This window comes from Dipteris shenzhenensis, chromosome 31 (assembly GCF_047967505.1).
Source record: "Dipteris shenzhenensis isolate YYH24624 ecotype China chromosome 31, Dip_SZ_1.0, whole genome shotgun sequence".
Classification (NCBI taxonomy): Eukaryota; Viridiplantae; Streptophyta; class Polypodiopsida; order Gleicheniales; family Dipteridaceae; genus Dipteris; species Dipteris shenzhenensis.
In genome coordinates, this window is record NC_141626.1 from 16711045 (window position 1) to 16734561 (window position 23517).

At 44.0% G+C, this 23517-nt stretch overlaps 1 protein-coding gene across 1 annotated transcript; it reads right to left on the reverse strand.

The window, feature by feature from the left end:
• Positions 1 to 1544: 1544 nt before the first annotated feature.
• LOC147881114 (uncharacterized) lies at positions 1545 to 23274 on the reverse strand. Its single transcript, XM_087369798.1, has 6 exons — positions 21483 to 23274; positions 20173 to 20292; positions 15657 to 15773; positions 15435 to 15524; positions 2238 to 2345; positions 1545 to 2132 (listed from the first exon to the last, which is right to left on the reverse strand). Exons 1-6 carry the CDS (start codon positions 23091 to 23093, stop codon positions 2010 to 2012), a joined length of 2169 nt encoding a protein of 722 aa, XP_087225924.1. The 5' UTR covers positions 23094 to 23274; the 3' UTR covers positions 1545 to 2009.
• Between the last annotated feature and the right edge of the window lie 243 nt (positions 23275 to 23517).

The following is a 23517-nucleotide window of genomic DNA, read 5'->3' on the forward strand; positions in this document are numbered from 1 at the left end:
AATTTATGTTGATTTATTTGGCCAATTCTCTTCAATCAGTCATTGTATCTTGCATATTGTCTAAAAAATGTAAAATCCAAGTTAGAAGAAAACATGTACCATTCACACCTTCCATTGCACCATGCACAACATGCTTGGCAATTGTATCGAGAGAGTGGTAGGACCAAAAACCAATTTAGACCAAAGCAAAAGCAAATAATGGGCTTTCAATGTGTGAAATCAAGAAGCCTTGCAAGAGTCAAATTCTAAGTCTTTGCAAGTCACAAGGGTTGTGTGGGTATAAAACAAAATCTTTCTTTAAGGAAGATATCCGAGGGATGTCATGGTATAGTCCAATCACTTTCCTATAATGCAATGTAGCTACTTACTTTTCTTGTAGATAGAAATATGTTTAGTGAGGCTGGCGAAAAATAATATTATTTGTTTCTTTAGCATTTGATGTTGCTCATTACAAGAAACATAAGAAGTTCCTCCATGAGTGGTCCTCCACATTCACTCTAGGGGTTTAGAATGTCGGCAAGGATGCAAGGATGAATATTTTCATGCTCAATTTAGTCCAAACAATGAAACAAAGCATTGGAGTTCATGCAAGGTGTTTAAAAAAAGGCCATGGCCTCTACCATGCTTGTCAAATCAATTCCTACATGGCCTCTATCATGCTTGCTATTGTCACTTCATTTACTACCCGGGCATGGCCACTACGATGCATATAATGTGGTACGTCTTACAATCGTACCTCTAACGACATACCATATTGCTTGATAGTTGCAAGGCTCTTATGGACCACTTGCGTTTCGTCACATCTACCGTCAATAATCTCTTAATGCTACCAAAAAACCAACACCTTTTTTTTTAAAGTATGAATTGTAATTGGTTAATTATTACCTTTTTTAGATTTTACAATGAGGCGATCATATCGAATGTGATTGGTGATGTACTCAATTGCTGTGAATTTTCACAATTTTTTTCTATTTTTAAAATTCTTTGTTGGCTGTACTATTTTTAAATGGTTTCAAAATGGCCTCTCTCTCTCTCTCTCTCTCTCTCTCTCTCTCTCTCTCCATTAGGGCTTTTCACAACCCTTGCTGCTTATGTAATCCCTTCTCTTTATGTAATCCCACCCCAAAAAAAACATTTCATACGAGGTTTAACTGAAAGAGGAGAGGATATTAAGCTGGCATTATGCCTTTAAAAGCACAGTCTCACATCTCTCTCACCATTAGGGCTCTCTCTCTCTCTCTCTCTCTCTCTCTCTCTCTCTCTCTCTCTCTATTAGGGCTTTTCACAACCCTTGCTGCTTATGTAAAATCCCTTATCTTTATGTAATCATCCCACCCCAAAAAAAACATTTCATACGAGGTTTAACTGAAAGAGGAGAGGATACTAAGCTGGCATTATGCCTTTAAAAGCACCAATTGCCACCTAATATACAGCAGCAGATGGTGCCTAGGAGCTCCTGCTTAGGTTATTTATCCTCTTTGAAAGTCCTGATGCCAAGCCAAAGCTAGGTTGAAATTCAAGAAATAAGACCTTTTACAGGGGAATAATAGCATAAACAGGTTTGGTTCAAATACTCTTTGGAGGTAAAGGGAGCCGTATTTAATTTGGCAGTGTCACTGCAAAAGCTCTAAAAAATTTGAGCTTAGGCAAAGCCGATACATAATCATTCACAACAGCAGACAGTAAGCAACATGAACTACTGTTTTTTGTGTACAATTTATTGGAGTACTTTGCGTATGGGATGTTTATGACATTTCAATAACGCCCCTTGGAAGGGGTAGTGTATGTTTATCGACAAGGAAACTGTGAAGGCAGACAAAATCCAGACTTGCTGAAGACCATCTGCAATACTATCATACATCACCTCAATGCGATCAACAAATCGAGCTGTAAGGCGGCAGCACCCCTGGCGAAGCTTATTTGCTTTTGCTAAATTTTTCTTCCAGGACCAATCAAAACCATACATGTGATGCTCACTTCAAGCCTTGTATCTTCAAAGAATTCACGATTCATGGGACACTTACAGGTACAGAGCCAGAATCAGTACCACTGCAAGTCAGTAACTGCCCTAAAACACGCGCTCGATCCTGTTCAAACTGCACAAGATGTGTTCTCAAGCTGCATTCTTCAACCTGCTTTCAAAATACGTGGGGGCACATGCATGTTATGCAGGAGTAAAGCCCTATATATTTCCCTTGCAGCTAAAGATGGACTGAAATGATAACAACAGAACATACCTCAAGCGTTGAAGCAATCAGAAGCAGATCCCCACATTCTTCCAATAAGGTCCTCTCTTGAGCAGCTACTTGAGCAAGCTCAGACACAAGCTTATTTGTTTTATCCAGCTGAGATGAGCGATGTAGCATCATAATTAGTACACAGTAAAGTTTGGCTTTACATAAAGCTATTCAACACTTTTTGTCTAGTCAGAAAATAGCTGTACCATAAAATGCCAAGCTATTTTTGAATTTGTATTAAACTCTGATATACACACATGTTTGGAAAATCTGGCAGTGGAAATGGGTGATCATTATTGTGTCTGCTCTTTACATCACCAATATATAATACATACGCAGACCCATGACAGACAGTCGTACATCTTTGGTAACACTCACGAAGGATACGAAGTTCAACCTGAAGAGGGGGGTAATACCGAGTCTTAAGACGCATTCTGGAAAGGAAACTACCTTCTGGCATGTGAAATGCATTGGTTAATAAGAATAGGGTAGTTAGGCTTTGGTATTTGCCTCTAGTTTCATCATACGATGACAGAGGGGTTTAAAAATCTCCATAGGCACCGTCAAAATAGACTTGCAAGACACTCATTCCCAGCCAGTCTTGTGCAAGACAACTTACCTACCTTTATGGAGATGTGCACGCATTCATGTCAAAGGCATAACTGGCTTCTATCTGCCCTCCCTGACAGCCCTTGTTGCTGCCTAGGCTTACTCTGCAGCCCCGCCCTGTGAAAAATAGCCCTGACAGCCCAAGCCCTCTTCTTGTAGTTGCCTAACTGCAGGTACTCACTGACTCCTTCCCTTTCGGCCTTATCTGCAGAACAACAACTTTCAAACTCAAATCTCTTTCTGTTGTCTGCTTACACTCCACGCACTAGTTCTGTCATGCCACTTGGTACTGTGAGCCCCTTGCATGCCCTACTAGCTGCCATTTGCTGCTCCCCCCTGGTGGAGACAGCCTCCAATAGCCCCCCCTTCCAAACAGAGTATTTCTGTAGTTATATCTAGCCAAAAGGCTGAAAGAATACTTTGCCATAGGCTGGAATGACAACTCTTGATGATTGTTCCTCCTCCTTGTAGATGCAAGATGGCACTGCTGATCTGCTCACTGTGCACTGCTGAATCAGAAGCCCAGGCTGCATTGGAGGCGCCTGTGGCTAATGTAGTTCTGCACCAAATCTGGAGAAAGACTGATGCCCAAACGACTAGGAAACCCCTCCTTTTATATGTCTTTGGGGTAGAATTCCCCGACCTAGTCAGCTGATCAACGCCGACCGTTGAAGAGATCTGTCAGAAGTCAGCATTGACTGGAAAGTCAAACATAAACGTTGACTAAAAAAGTCAACTCTGCATTTTTTGACCTGCTTTGTACTCTGCTGACTTCTGTAGCTCCTGCATCTGTTGTCTGTTGTGGGGCTTATAGCAAGGTAGATATGCCATGGGCTGCAAAGGCCCATGACATCCCCTTCTACTGAAATTAGAACTAGGGTAGATGAAAAACCTGCTTATATGCTGAAAGGAGGTGAGAATAATCCACAAAGAAATCCTCTTCAACCCAGGGTGCCTTGCGGGAGCTTCTATTCTTGAACTTAACTACGTACAAGCACTTACGGATACCCATACCCTTCTTGAATCGATGAAGCAAAATCTGCACTGGCCTGACCACCTCTGCTTCGTCGACAATCTCGTGCTGCCCCACATCTGGGACCACTGTCAATGCCAAGCCCACATATGGCTGGCTTGAGCCACGTCACATGTTAGACTGGGTGCATGGTCCATGTCATAGGTAACGCCACTTTATGGAGACATACTTGATGACTTTAACAATTCGATAAGGTCCAAAACTTTGATGTGAGACTTTCAGGCACTTCTTCCAAAGCTACTTGATTCGCTTCTTCATGATCCGAAGGTAAATCCACTACCCCTCTTTGTCGCCCACATCAGGCCTGTGTCTGTGGGCTTGCGTCTGATAGGACTCTTGTGCCGCAATGCTTTCTTTGATGGAGTCCATGGTCTGCTCATTCTACTCGCTGATGCAATCGGCTTCATACCCCTCAAAAGTCCAAGTGAGAAGGGAGTTGAACCTTTTGCCAAAATCTACCTCGGCGTCATTCAGGATCTCCTAAACCACTGGAAGAAACTGCTCCCATAGGGTCTATGAATCTTCTTCAGAAGTCCAAAGGCCATGATCCGAAGATAAACCTTATGCCCCTCTTTGTAGCCCACATCACACCTGTGTTTGTTGGCTTACGTCTGATAGGGCCCTGTCACCCTTGTGCCATTGCAATGCTGTGTTTGACGGAGTCCATGGTCTGCTCATACGGCTCGCTGATGCGATCGGCTTCATACACCTTCTCAAAAGTCACGGTGAGAAGGGACTTCAACCTTTTGCCAAAATCTGCCTCGGCATCGTTCAGGATTCCCTAAACCAATGGAAGAAACCGCTCCCATAGGGTCTGTGAATGTGCTTCAGAACATCGAAGGCCAACCAATTATAAATTTATGTATGGCATCGAACTGAATGTGGAAGCTGCTTGAAAAAGTAAGCTTGTGCCAACAGCTGTTGAAGAGAGCCCTCCAAAACTGGCACACAATGGCATATGGCATACTGCGCATTGAATACCATCGGATGACAGCGTGATGTGTCGTGTGTCAATGGTACCTTTGCATGGGATGGGCGCGAAAATTTTACTAAACCTATCCACAATGGTCAAACACATGGTGTTCTTGGAAATATTGGGAGGAAGGCTTGTGAGAAAATCCATGCTGATCTGCTCGAAGGGCTGAAAATTGAACGGATTTTGATTGGTTTGGTTTTCAATTCGTAACTAAGTTGGCATTTATAATTTGATAGTTTTTTCAAATTATATAACATGTACTTTCGTTCATATATCTTGAATTTTTTTTGATATATTGTACATTGATGATGTCTGAGTATTTTTACATATGAAACCGAAGGACTGAAAACTGAACAGATTTTGATTGGTTTGGTTTGGTTTTCGATTCGTAACTAAGTTGGCATTTATAATTTGATAGTTTTTCCAAATTATATAACATGTACTTTCTTTCATATATCTTGAATTTTTTTAGATATATGGTACATTGATGATGTCTGAGTATTTGTTACATATGAAACCTGAATTAAGAAAGGTAATTGAATATCCCTTCCTGAAATCCTGGTACATTGATATATGGTACATTGATGATGTCTGAGTATTTGTTACATATGAAACTGGAATTAACAAAGGCAATGAAAATCCCTTCCTAGAATCCTGGTGGATAGATTCCTATTTGGTTTCTATTTGGAATTTGATCTTAATGTGATTGTGAGCCATGATCTTTCTTCGCATTACCCTATGGGCATATGAAGCTTCTCATTGATTGAACTAGGAGGAGTCTTGTTTTGTGTTCCTTCTTTGACTCATGTCAAGAGGGGAGATCATTCAGATTCTCACTTTTTAGACCGAGGTCATGGTTAGACAGGATTCAGGAGTCTTCAAGGGATAGTACTTGCTTGTTTTTTCCCAAACCTATTGGTATGGCTATGGTGACACAAGGGATGCAATAATCACATTAGGATAAGGACTGAGAACGGATTTGCCAACCTGACTCAATCTGGGATGGGGTTGAGTTGAAGAGGGATTGGCTAACCTGCTTCACTCTTATTGTCCACTAAGATTTTCACTTACAGTATACCTTGGTGGTATGGGACACTAAGGTATGTAACATCTAAGATTCTCTGATGTGGTGAAGCAATACCCAAAAGCCTCTAGGGTGAAGCACAAGTAGGATGAATTGAATTAGCGGCAAGGTTATTAGGACTAACTAAGATTCTTTACCCTGAGAGAAGCCGTGTATCATTGGGTTCAACCCTAAAGCTCCATAGTTAGACACAATCTCAGGGGGGCTTACCACATCTATTATGATGATGGTCTATCAGTGCCTTGATTGGAACACGGCGTTCCAAGATTATAGATCCTAAGTACCGGAAGATCCATAGATAGGAGCAATTTTACTGTGCAGAAGTTTTCTACAAGATGTCCAATAGTGGATCTTGTTTTGAGAGATTTCGGATTGCATATTTCCGTAATCTTTGGATCACATAGGCTGTTATTCCTACGATAGTTGACTATATTGTACAATTGACTGAATATAGCCACCAGGTTCTATTGATTATCCTCAAGTATGGGAACCTAGAGGATGGATCATGGGACCATGTCTTTGGTCAAGATTTTTCCCAATGATAGTTACATGAAAATTCTTCCATCAGGAGTAAAGAGCAAACGGTCTACTAGTTTTTCCTGATTGTTGTCTCTGGGTGTTCGAGATTGGACACATATTATTTTTCATGGATGGAGAGAATGCTTCTTTTGAAGCAAGATAGTTGGAAAGATGGATACCTAATAGTCTTGCGATGGAAAGCCTGTCATGTATTCAACCCAAGAATTGGAATTACAAGGGTATTCAGTTGCTGGACTTCATGTATGAATACCAAGTAATTCGCGAATTAGAGTTGACAGACACTGCAACCCAAAAATTGACCTCGCAGGGTTCAATTGATTGGGTTGCTAGAACAATGATTTCCTTGACGTCAACCTTAGATTTTGGATTCAAGGATATTCAACATGATAAATAGTTTTCCACGTATACCAATGCGAAATTCAATACTTGGGGTTGACAAACTCATTGACCCTTAGGTACCAAGATTTTACCATGTCCATGTGCATTCAAGATTGGGATTTACAAACTTGGGGTTGACAAACTCATTGACCCTTAGGTACCAAGATTTTACCATGTTCATAGAGAGTTTTTGAGCTTTTTGGTGAATTCAAGAGTGAGTTCTTAGAGGAAGAGGAGTATGTCATGTGCATTGTGTACCTAGGATTGGATAGCAGGCTAATGTGGGTCAAGGGATAGCAACGGGCTTGGACCCTCGAAGACTTAGGCCATCTACATGGCGGATCATAAGTGGTGTATTGAAGGTCTCTGGACGGGCTCAAGTGGTATGGGACGCCTGGGTTAGATACGGCCCTAGGGATGAGTCAAGCTGTAGCCCACATGCTCGAAGGTGGTCGGGAGGATTGAGGAACCTACGCATGATTTTGGTTGGATTAAGGACGAGTTCCCAGGTTAGTGATAGGTTAGATCCTGCAGGGTCATGTCACTGCAGTAGAGGCACCTGTTCCTGATGGACTACTGGACCAAATTCAGAGGAAGAGTGAATCATGATGTCCAGATAAATAGGAAGCCCCTCCTTTTTATATGTTTTTAGGGTAGAACTAGCCGACCCTGGTCGGTTGGTTAACCGACCATTAACGAGGTCATCCAATAGTCAATTTTGACTAAAAAGTCAAAAGTCAACGGTAACTCAAAAGGTCAGCTCTCCAATTTTTGACCTCCTTTGTTTTCTGCGAACTTTTATATTTCTAACACTTGCATCTGTTGTCTACTCTAGGGCTTCTAGCAAGGCACAAATGCACATGACAAGGGAGCCTTGCACAGAGTTAGTTTCATCACATGCCGAGGGGAGTAGAGTAAGTGGAGATTGTACAACCCTAAACTAACGCCCATGTATAAAGCACCTTTCGAGGGAAGTGATCATTTAATAATTAATTGGAGAAGATTTGAGAGTCTGTAGGTGATTATGGGATCCAAGGTGATTCGAATGCCATCAGAGGCCATCTTTCAAGCAGTGACTTATTTGGACCAAGTATGGACTATATTTTATAGAGCTAGAGACTATTGAGACTAGCTTTGGAGTCATCTATGAGACTAGCAAGCAGAGGAGTCAGTACAGTTTCCTATGCATGTGTATCCCAATGGTTCTCTAGCCAAGGTATCACGATAGACTGACTTTGCCTTTACAATGTAGTGTAGAGATACGTATCATCTTCCTACATATAACAAGATGAGATCAATCGTATCATACAGTTGAATCTACTCCAGCTCCATATGACATGGACCTCTTTTTTGTTGGGTGGTGGGTAGGAGTTCCCCATCTCTCTCACTTTTTGACAATGTCATGGGATGGAGTGATTGTCCGACAAAGATACTTGGAGAATAAAGGTGTCTCACATGCTTTCACGATTGTCATAGGAAAGCAGTCGTAGATATCATCCCATCAGTTGAGAGTTGAGGCAAGGAGGGCAATAGAGAGAAGAAGAAATGCAAACTATGCACATTAGAGAAGGTGGACACAAAGGACAACTGGAAGGGCCGATCCAAAATTTGCACCTATTGCATAAAGAAACTAGACTTCTTAGCATTACTGTGCAATTGATTATTGTTCTTCAAAAGCTATAAGACTTGTCTCAAATGATAAGCATGCTAAGGGGGACCTTGGAGAAGATCAAAATGTCATCAAGAACCATGCATTTGCTAGTGAGGTTCATGAAGACTTGCAACATCATTCTTTGACTGTTGTTGGCCCCCCTTCAGTTAAACCAAGGGACATGCCTATAAACTCGTACTTTGCCTTGATTTCGTGGAAATCTACACCAAGGCTGAAGAGACCACCTATGTGAATCAATTGGCGTAATGGACAACTCGAAGAATTCGGTCGCTCAAAGAAAGGGTAGTAGAAACTACATGGGTCAATAGAAAAAACAGTTTTCTTTGTTGTGCTAGGCACATGTCTTTGCATCTGGCAATTCATCATTTTTCCTTGACGATTGCAGACCTAGCCCTTACTCATGAGCTCAAAATTATGAGCAAGCTCCTAAGCAATGTCGCAATCTGTTGGCCTGAAACTGAATACCACAAAGCGTTTGCTAGCCAACACATCACCATGGCATCACATACGTGCTAAGAATAAAAGAACATGCCCAAAACAAACATCAAGATTACAAACCATCAAGCTCATCAAGGCAAAGCCCAAATTACAACATTCAAAGTTCAAAACTTGTTGAAATCACAAAATACTTATGTCATCAAAGTATTTTACTCCTTATAGATAAGAGAATATAAATGCAAGTAAGAGTGCGCAAGGACAAGATGAGAATTTGCATGTACTTTTGCTTTTTGAGGTCATGCTAGAGAGAAGAGGAAATGCAAACTATGCACATTAGGGGAGGTGGACACAAAGGACAACTGGAAGGGCCGATCCAAAATTTGCACCTATTGCATAAAGAAACTAGACTTCTTAGCATTACTGTGCAATTGATTATTATTCTTCAAAAGCTATAAGACTTGTCTCAAATGATAAGCATGCTAAGGGGGACCTTGGAGAAGATCAAAATGTCATCAAGAACCATGCATTTGTTGGAGATAAGTGCACACTAAGTGTACTATTTCCTAGTCTACATTTGTCTAAATCTAAGTCTAAGTCTAAGTCTAGTCTTTATGTCTTGAGTGTGTGCCACAATTTGCATGTACTTTTGCTTTTTGAGGTCATGCTAGAGAGAAGAGGAAATGCAAACTATGCACATTAGGGGAGGTGGACACAAAGGACAACTGGAAGGGCCGATCCAAAATTTGCACCTATTGCATAAAGAAACTAGACTTCTTAGCATTACTGTGCAATTGATTATTATTCTTCAAAAGCTATAAGACTTGTCTCAAATGATAAGCATGCTAAGGGGGACCTTGGAGAAGATCAAAATGTCATCAAGAACCATGCATTTGTTGGAGATAAGTGCACACTAAGTGTACTATTTCCTAGTCTACATTTGTCTAAATCTAAGTCTAAGTCTAAGTCTAGTCTTTATGTCTTGAGTGTGTGCCATGTGGCACTTCTACAATTATCCCATAAGCACTCTTGCTTTATGTCTTGTACTTTGGCCCATATATTCAATGGGTCACATCATTGTAATGAATCAGTCTAGCTTGTGTCTTGTCTACACTCTTCTCAAGGTATTTCTTGTCTTTCAGTCTTGTCATTTCCTTTCTAGTTCTAGTTCTAGTTCTAGTTCTTTCTTCCATATTCCAACATGGTATCAGAGCATGTAGATCCCCTCTCCTCTCCTCTCACTCTGCTGCAGCCATAGCTTCGTCTTCTCCTTTCAGTTTACCTCTCCCTCCGGCATCTCTCTCTTCAGCCTCTCGTGGCACCTCTACCTCTGCACCACCCTCTTCTACGCTTCTGCTGGCCGCCCCTTCTCCGAGGATCTGACCTCGTTCTGTCCCGCCATTGCGCTCCAAATCTCTGCGCCAGATCTGCGCTTCAGATCTGTGCAGATCAGCCACAGATCTGAGCGCCAGATCTGCGCAACTCTCTGCTATAGCGCCAGATCTGCGTAAATCTGCTGTCACGACAGATCTAGCATCCGTTCCTGCTATCCGTACTCTGCTCGCCGTCGTCCGTACGTCCGTACTTTGCGCCGTCGTCCGTACTCTGCTCGCCGTCGTCCGTACAGTCCATACGACTGTACGGAATCCGTACCTGCACAGGCTGACGACTTCTCCAGCTCCATCTTCACGTCCTACTTCTTGAGGCCTTGCACATGACAATAGAAAAAACAGTTTTCTTTGTTGTGCTAGGCACATGTCTTTGCATCTGGCAATTCATCATTTTTCCTTAACGATCGCAGACCTAGCCCTTCCTCATGAGCTCAAAATTATGAGCAAGCTCCTAAGAAATGTCATAATCTGTTGGCCTGAAACTGAATACCACAAAGTGTTTGTTCAATTTCATCATAACTCATGCTTCTCCTTCTGTAGCTGCATGGCCACCTATGTGAATCAATTGTGGCATGATTGTTGACCGTCTTACTAGGCCTTGAGACAATTCAAAGAGCTAGGTCTCCATAAGGTCCAAGTAAAGTGATAGTAGAAACAGGGTCGAGAAGTCACTAAGAAACTACTCCCACTTGTAATTGGCTTATCTGCAAACCTGCCCACCACTTGTGTGACCCAATGACGGCTTTGTTAGAAATTACCCAACAGAGGGTACACACAGCGGAAGACTTATAGTAATGCCCAGGAGCTCACACAGTGTGCGTGTGGGATGTGGAATCGCAAACTTCTTTACTTAATGTGCAGACTCATCAATAGACAATGAACCAGCCAGATATAGAAGACACCAAAACTTATATATTTCCGTCGAAAACTATGGACACAATACAAAAGAGATAGATCCAGAGTCCCACCAATGGTGTGGTCCTCTGATCTAACCACAAGGTCCTTCTCCTATCCACCGGCTATCTCTAGACTCGAGCCCGCGTACTCCACCTCAAGCGTAAGTAGACTTTCCGTCCAGTGTGTTCTTCTCCACCTTACTGCCTGTGAATCAGCCTAGGTGGGCAGCCCCTGCCAAGCTTTTTCTGCAGCACACAGGTCCATGTTCCACTGCTCCAACCTGCTCCAGAAGGTATGATGATCTCAGCACCTTGCTGCCCTAGAAGACAGCCAAGGTCCAGCCTCTCCCTAGAGCTAAGTCTGCAGCACCTGTTGCACTCTCTCACCTCCTGTAGATAGGCCCAGAGTGTAGGCTTCCTGCTGCTCCTTTCTGCCCTGGAACTGCTGGCTGCTGGATAATGAAATGAGGCCTGTGGCCTCTGTTTTTATAGGCCCCAAGGGCCCCTTGAAGTAACCAACCAGCCAGCCCTAAATGGGCCGACTGGCTGGTCTGTTTGGACCGACCAGTCTGCCCCAAAACCAGCCCTTTAAGGGCTCCAAAACTAGGGCCCTTTGGCCCACACTTCTAGGGCTTTTGGCCCTCCAATCTAGGCAAGGACCCAACCTATATAAGGCATGCCACTGCCCACTGTCAGCCCCATTTGCTGCTCCCCCAGGCCCCAGCCATGTCAGCGCCTGTTCACCCTGCTGCTGCTGGTTCTGCCCTCTGCCAGGCTCTTCTCCAGCCACGTGTGCAGCGCTGTACTGAACCATACTGCTGCTGACGTCATCGCGCCCTGCCAGGTCAGATCTAGGGCTTGCTGTCCCTGCCTTCTGCTCCTTCCACAAATTCCGTCCTTTGCAGCCTTCTTGTGAGGTGCTGCCCATGTGGCAGCCCCCCCCCCTCTCTTCTCTGGGCATCTTCTGCCCTAGGTCTCCCTCCCCCACACTCTCCTCATTTGGGGGCTTACAGATGGGGAGGTGACCTTTCCAACAGGCTTCACCTAAAAGATGCATGCACTTGTGCCACCAATTGTGCCACCAAGTGACAACTTCACTTGAAAGACACATTCAAGAATACACATCACATGTACCACTAACTTACAACCTTACCTGAAAGATGCATGCAAGGACGCAAAATAAGATTCTCAATCAGTGATAGGAGCAATGCTCAATCAGATTCCTCCTTCTCTTTTTGCTCTTGCTCTTCTTTGGCCTATTTCAGGACATAGTTACATTCCTACCCGAGCAATGCGACCCTGATCCTCTCTAGCCTCTCAATCCCAGCTCTCTTCTACAACACAGGTATCCTGAATCTATGACACTACGTGATGACGTTTTCTTGGAAGTAGTGAGCCCCTGAACCATGTTGGTAGCCTGTTTCTTTCTTTCGACGAGGGTGGTTTTGGTTTATTGGGGTTAAGTAGGTGGTCTATCTACATAGTCGTCCTCTGCACTTTATCGTGCTTTGTTCTGGATTGATTGTATCAACCGGTTCTTGAAAGTAGTGAGCCCCTGAACCGTGTTGGTAGCCTGTTTCTTTCTTTCGACGGGGGTGGTTTTGGTTTATTGGGGTTAAGTAGGTGGTCTATCTACATAGTTGTCCTCTACACTTTATCGTGCTTTGCTCTGGATTGATTGTATCAACCGGTTCTTGGTTCCTCCACCCCCGCATGCATCCAGTAGAACAAATTGATGTTCTTGCATTGCAAGATGACACCCTTGCCGACCATGGAAATATTACCTACAAATGAAACAAAGGCAATCTTGACTCATAGTTCATTGAAGAATAGCATAGCAAGAGGTTCAGCTAGACAATCCGATCAATGAATTCTAGGACAAATGCAAAACAATAAACAAGATGTACTTGTTTGGGAAACAATGAGTCATGGGCTGGACTCACAATAGTAGAATGCGATGGGCTGCACATGGGAAACAGTCCAAGAAATAACCCTCAATTTCTGGCCCTTTTTGCCATTTCGGCTCCTAGATTCAATCAATTCCAACTAAAAGCATGAATATGATTCCATGGAGTGTCATGGGCTTTCACAACCCATGGCATGGCTGCTTGTGCTGGCAGCACTGGACAGTGCCCACAAGTACAGCAGGTACAGCAGCAGCCAAGCAATACAGAAGTTAGCAGGATGACAAAGCAGGTCGAAAACGCAGAGGTGACCTTTCTGGTCAAAAGTTAACACGACGACTTTTTTTGTCAACGTGGACATTTTGACCAACATGGTCAAAACCCATAAAAGGCTGGGCCCCAACCCCTCATTTGGGATCAGCCTGTACAACAATTAAACCTTCAGTCAACAGCATGGAATCAGCCCTAGGCAGCCTGGCCCAAGCACAGGGAAGATGGAGCAAAGGTAAGTAATGCCGTTCTCCATCTTCCTGCTAGAGGAAAGAGCAATCCTTCAGCAATAGTTATTCTTTCAGCCTTTTGACAAACAGCTATTATTTCAGCCTTTCAGCAAACAGTTGTAACTCATCCTTTAGGCAAGATCTTGAAACAGACATACTCTCTTTGGGGGTGGTGGTGGTTGGGGGGGAGGGGGGGTGGGGGGGGGTCGGTCTCACCTTCAACGCATGTGTTGCATGTTCCTTTCATTTAGAGTTCACGCTTCTGCTCCGTCAGTAATAGGTGAGAGAGAGAGAGAGAGAGAGAGAGAGAGAGAGAGAGAGAGAGAGAGGTCTTCTTGCCCATTACATGGAGTGTGAGAAGAGATCATGATAGGTAGCATCCAAAATTTCAGAGAATTAGATGTTATCATGTTGATAAGGCAGAAAGGGGGTTTTGCATGGAAATCAGGTCAACCCTGAGCTAGCTAAAATGAAACTTGGTACAACCCTTGTATAAGCTTGAGCAAACTACTTATCAGAACTGGTCAGACTATGATACGTACATCTGCAGATTGTAGCTGAAATAAATAACTGTTGGCATCAAGGCACATGTACCAAAATCACCTCCACAATCAGATTTTTACAGCGATTATCAAAACATACTATTGTATACGGGATTAACCCCAATGTACAAGATGGCATCCCTAGCAAAGCTTCAACTGAAGAATATAAATAACTCCACCAAAACATACCCAATTTTATCAATTGGGCCGTCAGTCTTGACTTCGTCAAGCCCCCTCCTAGCCTTTGCTACAGCAAAGGTCTCCACATGTTGCACCCTTGGCAGAATGAGGACATGACTGTGGCTGTCTATGGTGCCTCCCATGTGATGCACTTGAAGTGGGTGACTCATGTGCACAGCACTTGCAAATGTCTCCACACGTGGAAGGTTTACCAGGAGGGCACATGAGGCTGGCTGTGGGCGTCCCGGGACAGTCCCCCTAATGCATTACCTCGTGTCGAATATAGACAAATGGCAATCAAGATGACTGTGCAACCCACCTAATGGGGTACGATACTTCACATCTGCTGCACCTAATGCAATAGACATGGCATACTAACTGCAAATGTCTCCACATAGGGCACACAATGCTGTCTTGCTCTACCCCCAAATGTCTCTACGTGTAGTAGGTTTGGGGGGCATAGTCTTACATCCTTCATTGTCTCACATGCATTAACTCATGCAGAGGATGAGCCAACTGATGGTCAAGATCACCAAAATGCCCATGGGCACACATAGATTTTATGTAGTAGGTTTGGGGGGCATAGTCTTACATCCTTCATTGTCTCACATGCATTAACTCATGCAGAGGATGAGCCAACTGATGGTCAAGATCACCAAAATGCCCATGGGCACACATAGATTTTACATGATATTCATGATGCTGTAAGACCATTATTGTGCACAGTGAAGTGTTGTCGTCTTCATTTAATCAACAAATTTGTCTTAGGTCTAACAAACAGATAATTCGAAATGATATAAATGAATTGTCTTCCCAACATTTGATACCTAGTTTGCTTGGTAAATATACCTTTGGAAGACAAGAATGTATCCAATCTTACAAATTCAGATTTGTTGCTTGGTCAAAAAGGGAAAACAGGGCAAGTTTGCCCTTGTTAGAACTTAGTTCAAGTTGGAGATACCAAACCACCATGGTCATGCGGGACACGCAAAAGTACTCGAAAACCGGCTTAAAATAATCGACATGCCTACTAAACAAGTGACAATTTAAGTAATACCTTGGGCAATAAACTAGTGACTGAAGTTTGCACCGCAGAAACAACATCAACTGCAGAGGTCATTGCCTCTTTCACCGACCGAGTATCAGCCTACATTAAAAAACAATCAATACACAAAGATCTATAAGGTAAAAGTAACCAAAGTCGAATGAACGTTGAAGCAAGATGTCACAAAAGGCATGGCAATGGAATTTTGAACTTGTTAATTGTATGTCTGCATACCCTTACTCCTTCGTTTACAGGTACTCTTAGAACAGCAGCTTCCAATGCTTCAACAACCCCAGACAAAGCATGGCTATGACCTGAATGGAGACTTGACCAATCATCCAGCTTTAATATCTGAACATCCCAATTAAATTGAAAATTATTGTAGTTCATCAACATTGAAGACTGTAAAGGAACACTCCCAACTAAACCAAGTAGGAAAAAAACAACCATTGCAATTTTTAACCACAAGATTAAAAACAATCAGGTCCATCATGCGAAGCCCAAATTACAACAGTCAAAGTTCAAACTCGTTGAAAGCACAAATACTTATGTCATCAAACTATTTTACTCATTATAGATCAGAGATCATAAATGCAAATAAGAATCTGCAGCAAGGACAAAATGAGAATTTGCACATACTTTTGCTTGTAGAGGTCAGCTACTAATTCTAAGAATTTATGTAGACCGTAACCCACATATGTGCCAAGAATAAAAGAACATGCCCAAAACAAACATCAAGATTAAAAACCATCAAGCTCATCAAGGCAAAGCCCAAATTACAACATTCAAAGTTCAAAACTTGTTGAAATCACAAAATACTTCTGTCATCAAAGTATTTTACTCCTTATAGATAAGAGAATATAAATGCAAGTAAGAATGCAGCAAGGACAAGATGAGAATTTGCATGTACTTTTGCTTTGAGGTCATGCTGCTACCTAATTCTAAGAATTTATGTAGATATTAAAAGGGCATGCCTAATAGTAACACTCAATATAATTAGTATGCATAGTAGACATGCACTTTATAAATTTGCCAAGAGCAAAAGGACAATGGATTTTTAAATTTTGTAATCTTACCTTAGCTCAAAACTAATGGGTACTCATCCTAGAGGAAAGCCAACCGCAAAGTGGATAAAGGCGAAGTGAATTGAGGTGAAGAAAATTCAAGAAGAAGAAGATTGAAAAAAGAAGCAGGGATGAAGGTACCTAGGTTGAAGGAAAGGCTTAAATGCAACATGGCTGTAAGCGTAAGAAGAACAGTGTAGACAAACCGTAGCTCAAAATCAATGTGCGTTTTAATCTAACTAATTCATGGGTGCTCATCCGAGAGGAAAGCCGACTGCAAGGTGAATTGAGATAAAGAAAAATCAGGAAGAATAACATTTGGCATTGAGTGGTTGATTACGACCTTGATGCTAGAGAAGTATTGTGAAGACAAATATGGACATTTCAAAGCTGAAATACTACATTGACTTTTCAAGTATGAACAGTTGAAATTGTAAAAGATTCCCTTGAGAAGCACTAACGACGTGATGAGCGCAGTGTGCATGTGTGTCTCCCATGATCCAAGGTTGCGGATGAAGGGAGATAACGATGGACAAAGCACAAGGAGTAGCAAGAGGTCATTTCTCCACCAATGTCGTAGTCAGAAAAATACTAAATGCTAGGTTATGGTGGAGTAACATCTCTCTCTCTCTCTCTCTCTCTCTCTCTCTCTCTCTCTCTCTCTCTCGTGTGTGTGTGTGTGTGTGTGTGGTGTGTGTGATGGAGCTCAACATCTCTCCCTCGTCTCCACCTCCCGCCATACCGCATGTTCCTGCCGTACCTTTATCCGCCCAATCTGTTCACACTGCTCTTTCAGTTCATGCTGTTCACGCCGCTCAATCTGTTCACGTCAAGCCTTCGTCGTCCATTTCACTTCCGCATTCATCTGCTTCAGTTCCATCTTCGTTTGGTTCTATCCCGCAGCCCTTACCGTTGGCTATTACCTCGTTCCCAGATTCGACGCCGTCTGCCCCTTCAATTGTTCCTTCCGAGCATGTCCTTGTTACGTCTTTCCTTTTTGTAGCACTGCCTGTACTTTTTAATTCCACAAGTATAGCCTCCGCCCCTTCTTCATCGACTCTAGAATCGGTTGTTCGTTTTCACAATCGGAAAAGACATGGATCCTCTCCAGCTTATGCCCCTCTTGACAAATCTCCAAAGTGCTATTTTTCGGCTTTTCCATCTTCGGCTTCTCATAAAGATCTCCTTGATCGTTTATGTGCAAAGTTTTTTCAATTAAATCCTTCTTCGGGATCTTCTCTTTCTCGTGCCCTATCCCCCCAACATATTCTTTCCAGCCTCTCTCAGCCTCAGCAGTTGGGGGTTTGTTTATATTTTATGGGCAAAGTGATGTCAGTTGCAGCCCTGCAGGCTTGGTCTTCTTCTGTAGTTGGTGCTAGTAAAATCACTTCATTTATATTTTTGGGAAAAGGATTTTACTTTGCTCACTGTACAGATATAGAGAGAGTTTTTCAACTGGTGGGCATGGGAGGAGTTCGTGGTGCAGGACACTTTGCGATGGTAATGCCCTGGGATCCTCTTTTTGATCCTGCATAGTCTCTGCTCCGTCACTGCCCAGTGTGGGTCTCTCTGAAGGACTTGCCAGTTCCTTTTCTTCCACATATTCACTCCCTGGCGGCCCTTCTTGGTAGTGTGCTTTTTATTCCTTAAAGCGATTTTTTGCTCACTTGAAGAGATGTTCGGGTTTGTAAGATGTGGGATATATTCCTGCTTTCTTAGATGTAGATCTAGGTTTGGCACAGCCTTTTCAGATACGTCTACAATTTGCTTCTTTTCCAAATGCTTGTTACAAATGCAGACAACTTGGTCATTTTGCGAGGGACTGCCCTTCAACTGCAGCTAGATTTTTTAGTTTCTCCTCCTGCAGTTCCAGCAACTTCTGGGCTACAGGTAGCCAAGCAATCTTCCAAACCAATTAAGGTTTGGAAACAGGTTGAAGAAGCTTCAACATCCATTTGCCCTCAGGTTAATCCCTGTGCTGTTTTAGAAGTTCAGGATCAGCCTACTGTTGAGCAGGATCAGACCTCTTCTCTTCAGGATCCATTCCCTTGATGGGGAGGGCATCACTCAAGATGATGCACATGTTCCATCAAAGGTTGATGCACAGGGTGAAGCTGTCATGATGTGTCATGATTTATCAGATACAACTCCCATGTCTGAGATTGTGGATGCAGCTCAAATACCAATAAAGGAAAATTTAAAGTCTATTTCTGCTCACACTGCAGATAATACTTTCACTTTGGACTCTTTTCATCCTTGGTTGAGACAGGTTTTTGATCCTATGGTTCAAAAATTCAGGTTGTCAGCTTATATTAAGAAGAATCACAAGGGGAAAAAGCAGCTTTGTTTTATTGACGGTGATGTCACTCCGTTACACATCACTTTTTGCAAGTCAGTAATCTGAAACTGGAGGATGTTTTGTTAGATCCTCCTCCAACTGATATGTAAATTTTATCTCGGTCGCCTCATGAGTTTTTCTCTCTAAGGCTTGCTTGTAAATTTTATCTTTGTACTTATTGGTGGGTTTTCACCTCGTTTTGAGGTTTCCCACAGAGAAATATAAGATTTCACTATATATAAAAAAGTGTGTTTGTGTGTGTGTGTGTGTGTGTGTGTGTGAGAGAGAGAGGTGACAAAAGGAGAGACATGAAGTGGCGTCAAAACCATAAACGAAGGAGGGACATGTGATACGGTAGGGGGATGTGGGAGAGAGAGGGGCATGCTCCATAAACAGATACAGGGGGGGGTGTGTCTAACACTAAAACTTGTTTATTCCTAACTTGTTATGTCAAATCACGGGCACAAGCACTTGCATTTTCCTCCCAGCCAACCTCGGTAGTAGCAAGCTCTCAGAAAAAATCAATCAGATTGCGTGAAAGCTTCAGCTTGCTTATTCCCAACGAGCCCCAAAATTCCCTAGAAGGATCTAGTATGCCACATGTCTTCATTTTAGGGTCCTTCCTTAATGCATCATTTACCCCTCTCTTGGGATATCATTAAAACAATTTGCCCCTTGGCACATTTCATGCATTTAGGTCCCTTAGCCTTAGATCCACCTAGTCTAGTGCCATGTCACCCTCACCAAGGACCTTGACCTTTATTCCTTTTTTATCATTTACATGTAGCCCAAACAAATATAATACAAACATTGATCCTTCAAAGGAAAATGTCAACTGACCCTTCCGAGGTCATGTTACCTTGACTTGGGCGTAACAATGTGTGGGAGGGGGGCGGGGGGTGGGGGGGGACAGAGAAGCTTGCACATGCTGGGAGAGGGAGAGCCAAAGGCAAACATCTAGAACAAAAGCATTCCAAAGGCGATCTTAGATCCACAAGCACATAGCCAGGACAGGCTTGGAGAGCTCTCAAGCGGGAAGGCACTGACAGCGAGGTTCCAGTGTCATGCATCGTCAATATAGCAAGTGTCCAATGTGACAACCAAATTCCCCCAATCCATCAAATGGGCAGACCTATTGACTGCACTGAAAGTTGTAGTACTCTTACATTCGCTTCTCAACTGAAAATTGACAGGACATTGTATTTTGCCTCCATGGGCGCTTGGCATTTAGGACTGATATCCATGCAAATTGGATTAAACAGAGTTGCTTCTTTGGACCTAAAAAAAGAACAACAGTAACAAATCCAATCAAGGACAAACATAATTATGTAATGGCCAGAAAAATTACTTGGCCTCTAAGAATAGAGTTGAGCTTGTGTGTCTGGCGAGCTTGCTGCAGCTTGATCCTTTTTGTTGTAACTGACTTTCGTAGCTCTGTCGTCTTCGCCCATACACTAAACAACAATTTCTGAAAGAAAATAGAGCAGACAGAGGGAAATGAGTTTCATAGGGGTGAACTATAAACAAGTGATGGAGCAAAGATTTAGTTTAAATAAGGCATAATTTCACAAGTGGTCTGCAACAATCGACATCACTGCAGGCAATGATTGCAGTGTTTTACATGCAGCAGTAGATCTAAGATAGCAACCATAAAAGAAAACGGACAGAGATTTACTGGCAAAGAAAACGGACAGAGATTGACTGGCCAAGCAGTTATTTAGCCGATGACTCAACTTGTTAATAACTGCAAACACCCGGCCAGTTGCTGGTTTTTTTCTCCAGCTGTATGCCAGGAAAATCTTCCAGGAGTCTTGCACAACATCAGTGCCCTGGAGAGCTTTAAAATTTCGGCACCCATGTTGTGTACCAGCCTTGGTCTCAAATTAGGTCGTCTTCACTTCAGCAGCCACTACCACACTAGATACCCATAGGTCCCTTAGGGATTCAGACCCATAAGATGTGCCTTTGAAGTCGCAGCTTTAAATACATTATGATAAACCAACATTGTGACTTGCTAGCAGTTGAATTTAATGTTTCCTAGGCTTAACCTGCCAGTTAATTGCAATGTTTTAGCATGCAAAAGACCGAATCATCCAGGTGGTCAAAGAGAACATGTGGCTAGGTTGACGGTTGCTGGCAGTTAAATATAATGATTATAAGCTTGACATACCAGTTTAGGTCACCCGTTTAAAGGCCAAAACACTGAGCGATCCACATGTCAGAAGGGAGAAAGGAAAACAAGACTAAGCTTCTGTTCCTAGTGTGAGACGAAAGGGAAATTGAAACGAAAGGAAAAGGTCAAGCTTAAAGAGGGAGCAGGGAGGAGGCTGACAGGCGAGGGGGGGCGGGGGCTCCCTTTACTATTATGTTAAGGGCACAGAAGATACCATGGCCCTAACAGACCAGGCATGTGGGACTTGCGTGTGCTGGAGTCAAAAGAGCTGCCTTACCCATACATCAACCAATGGACCAAGGCAGTGAGCCTTCAGGCCCTTAGCTCACCAAGCTAAAATTCCATTAACGGGAGGGTGCTAGAGTCAAAAGAATTGCCTTGCTCACCAAGCTAAAATTCCATTAACGGGAGGGTGCTAGAGTCAAAAGAATTGCCTTACCCATACATCAACCAGTGGATCGATCAAAGCCGTGTTTTGAATTTACCTCTCCTGCTTGTCTCTGTGTCCCTGCTGCAAACTCGGCTCGAGCATTGACAAAACGCCACTGCAGTAATCGGTTGTGAAGTATGCGGTGCAAGTACGCTTCTTCTACTTGAGTAAGTGTTTTCTTTCCTCTCCGAGCCTCCGCTCCAAAATTAAGCATGGCTGCAGCTCCACCTGAACGATTACTTGAGAAACTGCTCGCTGGCGAGGACAAAGTTGATGACCCCCTAGATCTTATGGGACTGGGCAATCTCCTCAAAGGAGAAGTAGAAGGCACTTTGACAGGCGAGAGAGGTGGCTGCGAAGATTTAAACGCCGAGGCGACATGGGGAGGCAATCCGGACCATGGAGAAGGCGTTGCAAACGCTTTAGTTTCTGATGATGGGATTAATCTCTGGCGACTGACTATCCGGCCACCAGCTGCAATCGAGTATTCAGACTCCGGCATTGAGAGCCGCAATCTGCTGGCATCCGAAGGGGTCCGTGACCTACCTGTAGAATCTAGCAAAAACCTTGCAGGCACAGTCGCACCTCGCGTAGTCTTCACAGCAGTTCCGTTGGCCCGATTTCCCCTACTCATCGAGCTCGAATTGAAGGCATCTGCGACGGCATCGGCCAATGCAGCACTTGCTAGCTCCGCTTCTTGCTCCTGCGATTCGCGCACAGGCTGCTCACTCTGAGGTGAAGCCGTGTTTCGAACCGCATCCCTAGTAGGAGTTGCTCTTCTGGACGTGATTGGAGAATCCCTGCCCTTAGCTCTGCTTTCTAGGTTCAGCTTGCGAGCGGCGGTGCGAAGAACCGAAGAAGCAGCCCCTTCGTTGATCGATTGAGAAAAAAGGCCAGAATTCGCCATCGGCCGAGGCGCCCTGGCATTACTCGAAGCAAACTTGCTTTGCAACAACAAAGAAGGAGTTCTGCTGCTGTGTCTGTCCCTGTCCGCTGTGAGATCTACGGACCTGCTCATCACTCCTCCATAACCCTTCACATTATTCCATCGATGCTGCTCCGGCATCGGGTGACGGTTCTCAGGGGGTCTGGCATTCTCCGCTTGCTCCATCGCGGGACGCCGTAACGGCGTCCCTTTACGCTCCGGAGTCTGCTTGCGTTGATCTGCGGGCCTGTGAGCCACATTGGCCGAGGGCTTCAAGGTATGATCGGAGGAGAGGCTGGTGCTGGATTTTCCCCGACTGGGGGCGGGGCTGTTGGAGCGGGGAGAGGAAGAATCGGACTGCATGGAGGAGTACATGCTACGAGTGGAGGGCCAAAGGAGGTCGGAGCGAGAGGAGGAGGAGCGTTTGGGGGGCAATGCGGGGGAGGAGGAGGAAAGGAGGGGGGAATTGTGGGGGGGGCGACGGCGTTCAGAGGAGGAGGAACGGAGGGGGAGCGGGGAGGAGGAGGAGGAGGAGGAAGCATCGGGGGAACGGAGGAGGCGATCGAGGGGGGAAGGGGAGGGGGAGCGACGGGAGGAAGAAGCAGGGGATTTGTAGCGGGAGGAGATATCACGACTGAGGGGTTTACGAGGAGCCGGGGGAGGAGGATGAGGAGCTTGCTGGGAAGAAGAAGAAGAAGAAGAAGAAGAAGAAGAGATGAAGGGAGAATCGACGGACACCATAGCCACCAAGCAGCAGCAGCTTGAAGCTCTCAAGCTCAAGCTCAAGCTCAAGCTGCTGCTGCGGCAGCAGCATGAAGAAACAGCACAATTGAAGAAGATGACCTCGACGGGGACGACGAAGACGGAATGTATTGCACCACAGAAACGCCGTGGGGTCGCAAGATTCTCCGTCGTTCTTTCGCATCCGGCAACGGCTACTTGTTGAAAGGGCGGCGCCGCTCCCCCAATCTTATATCATTTTACCGGCGATTTGTGAACGGCCGCGTCGGCGCCCTTTCCCTGTCGTCGGAACTATTTGGGAACGGCCCTCGCCGGCGCCCTTTCTCGTTTGTGCGCGTTGGTGCACGGTTGCTTTGAGGGGGATTGTCATTTCCCCTTTTTTTAACAGCTCACCCTTTTTAGTTTTACACCTCTATCTCTTCAT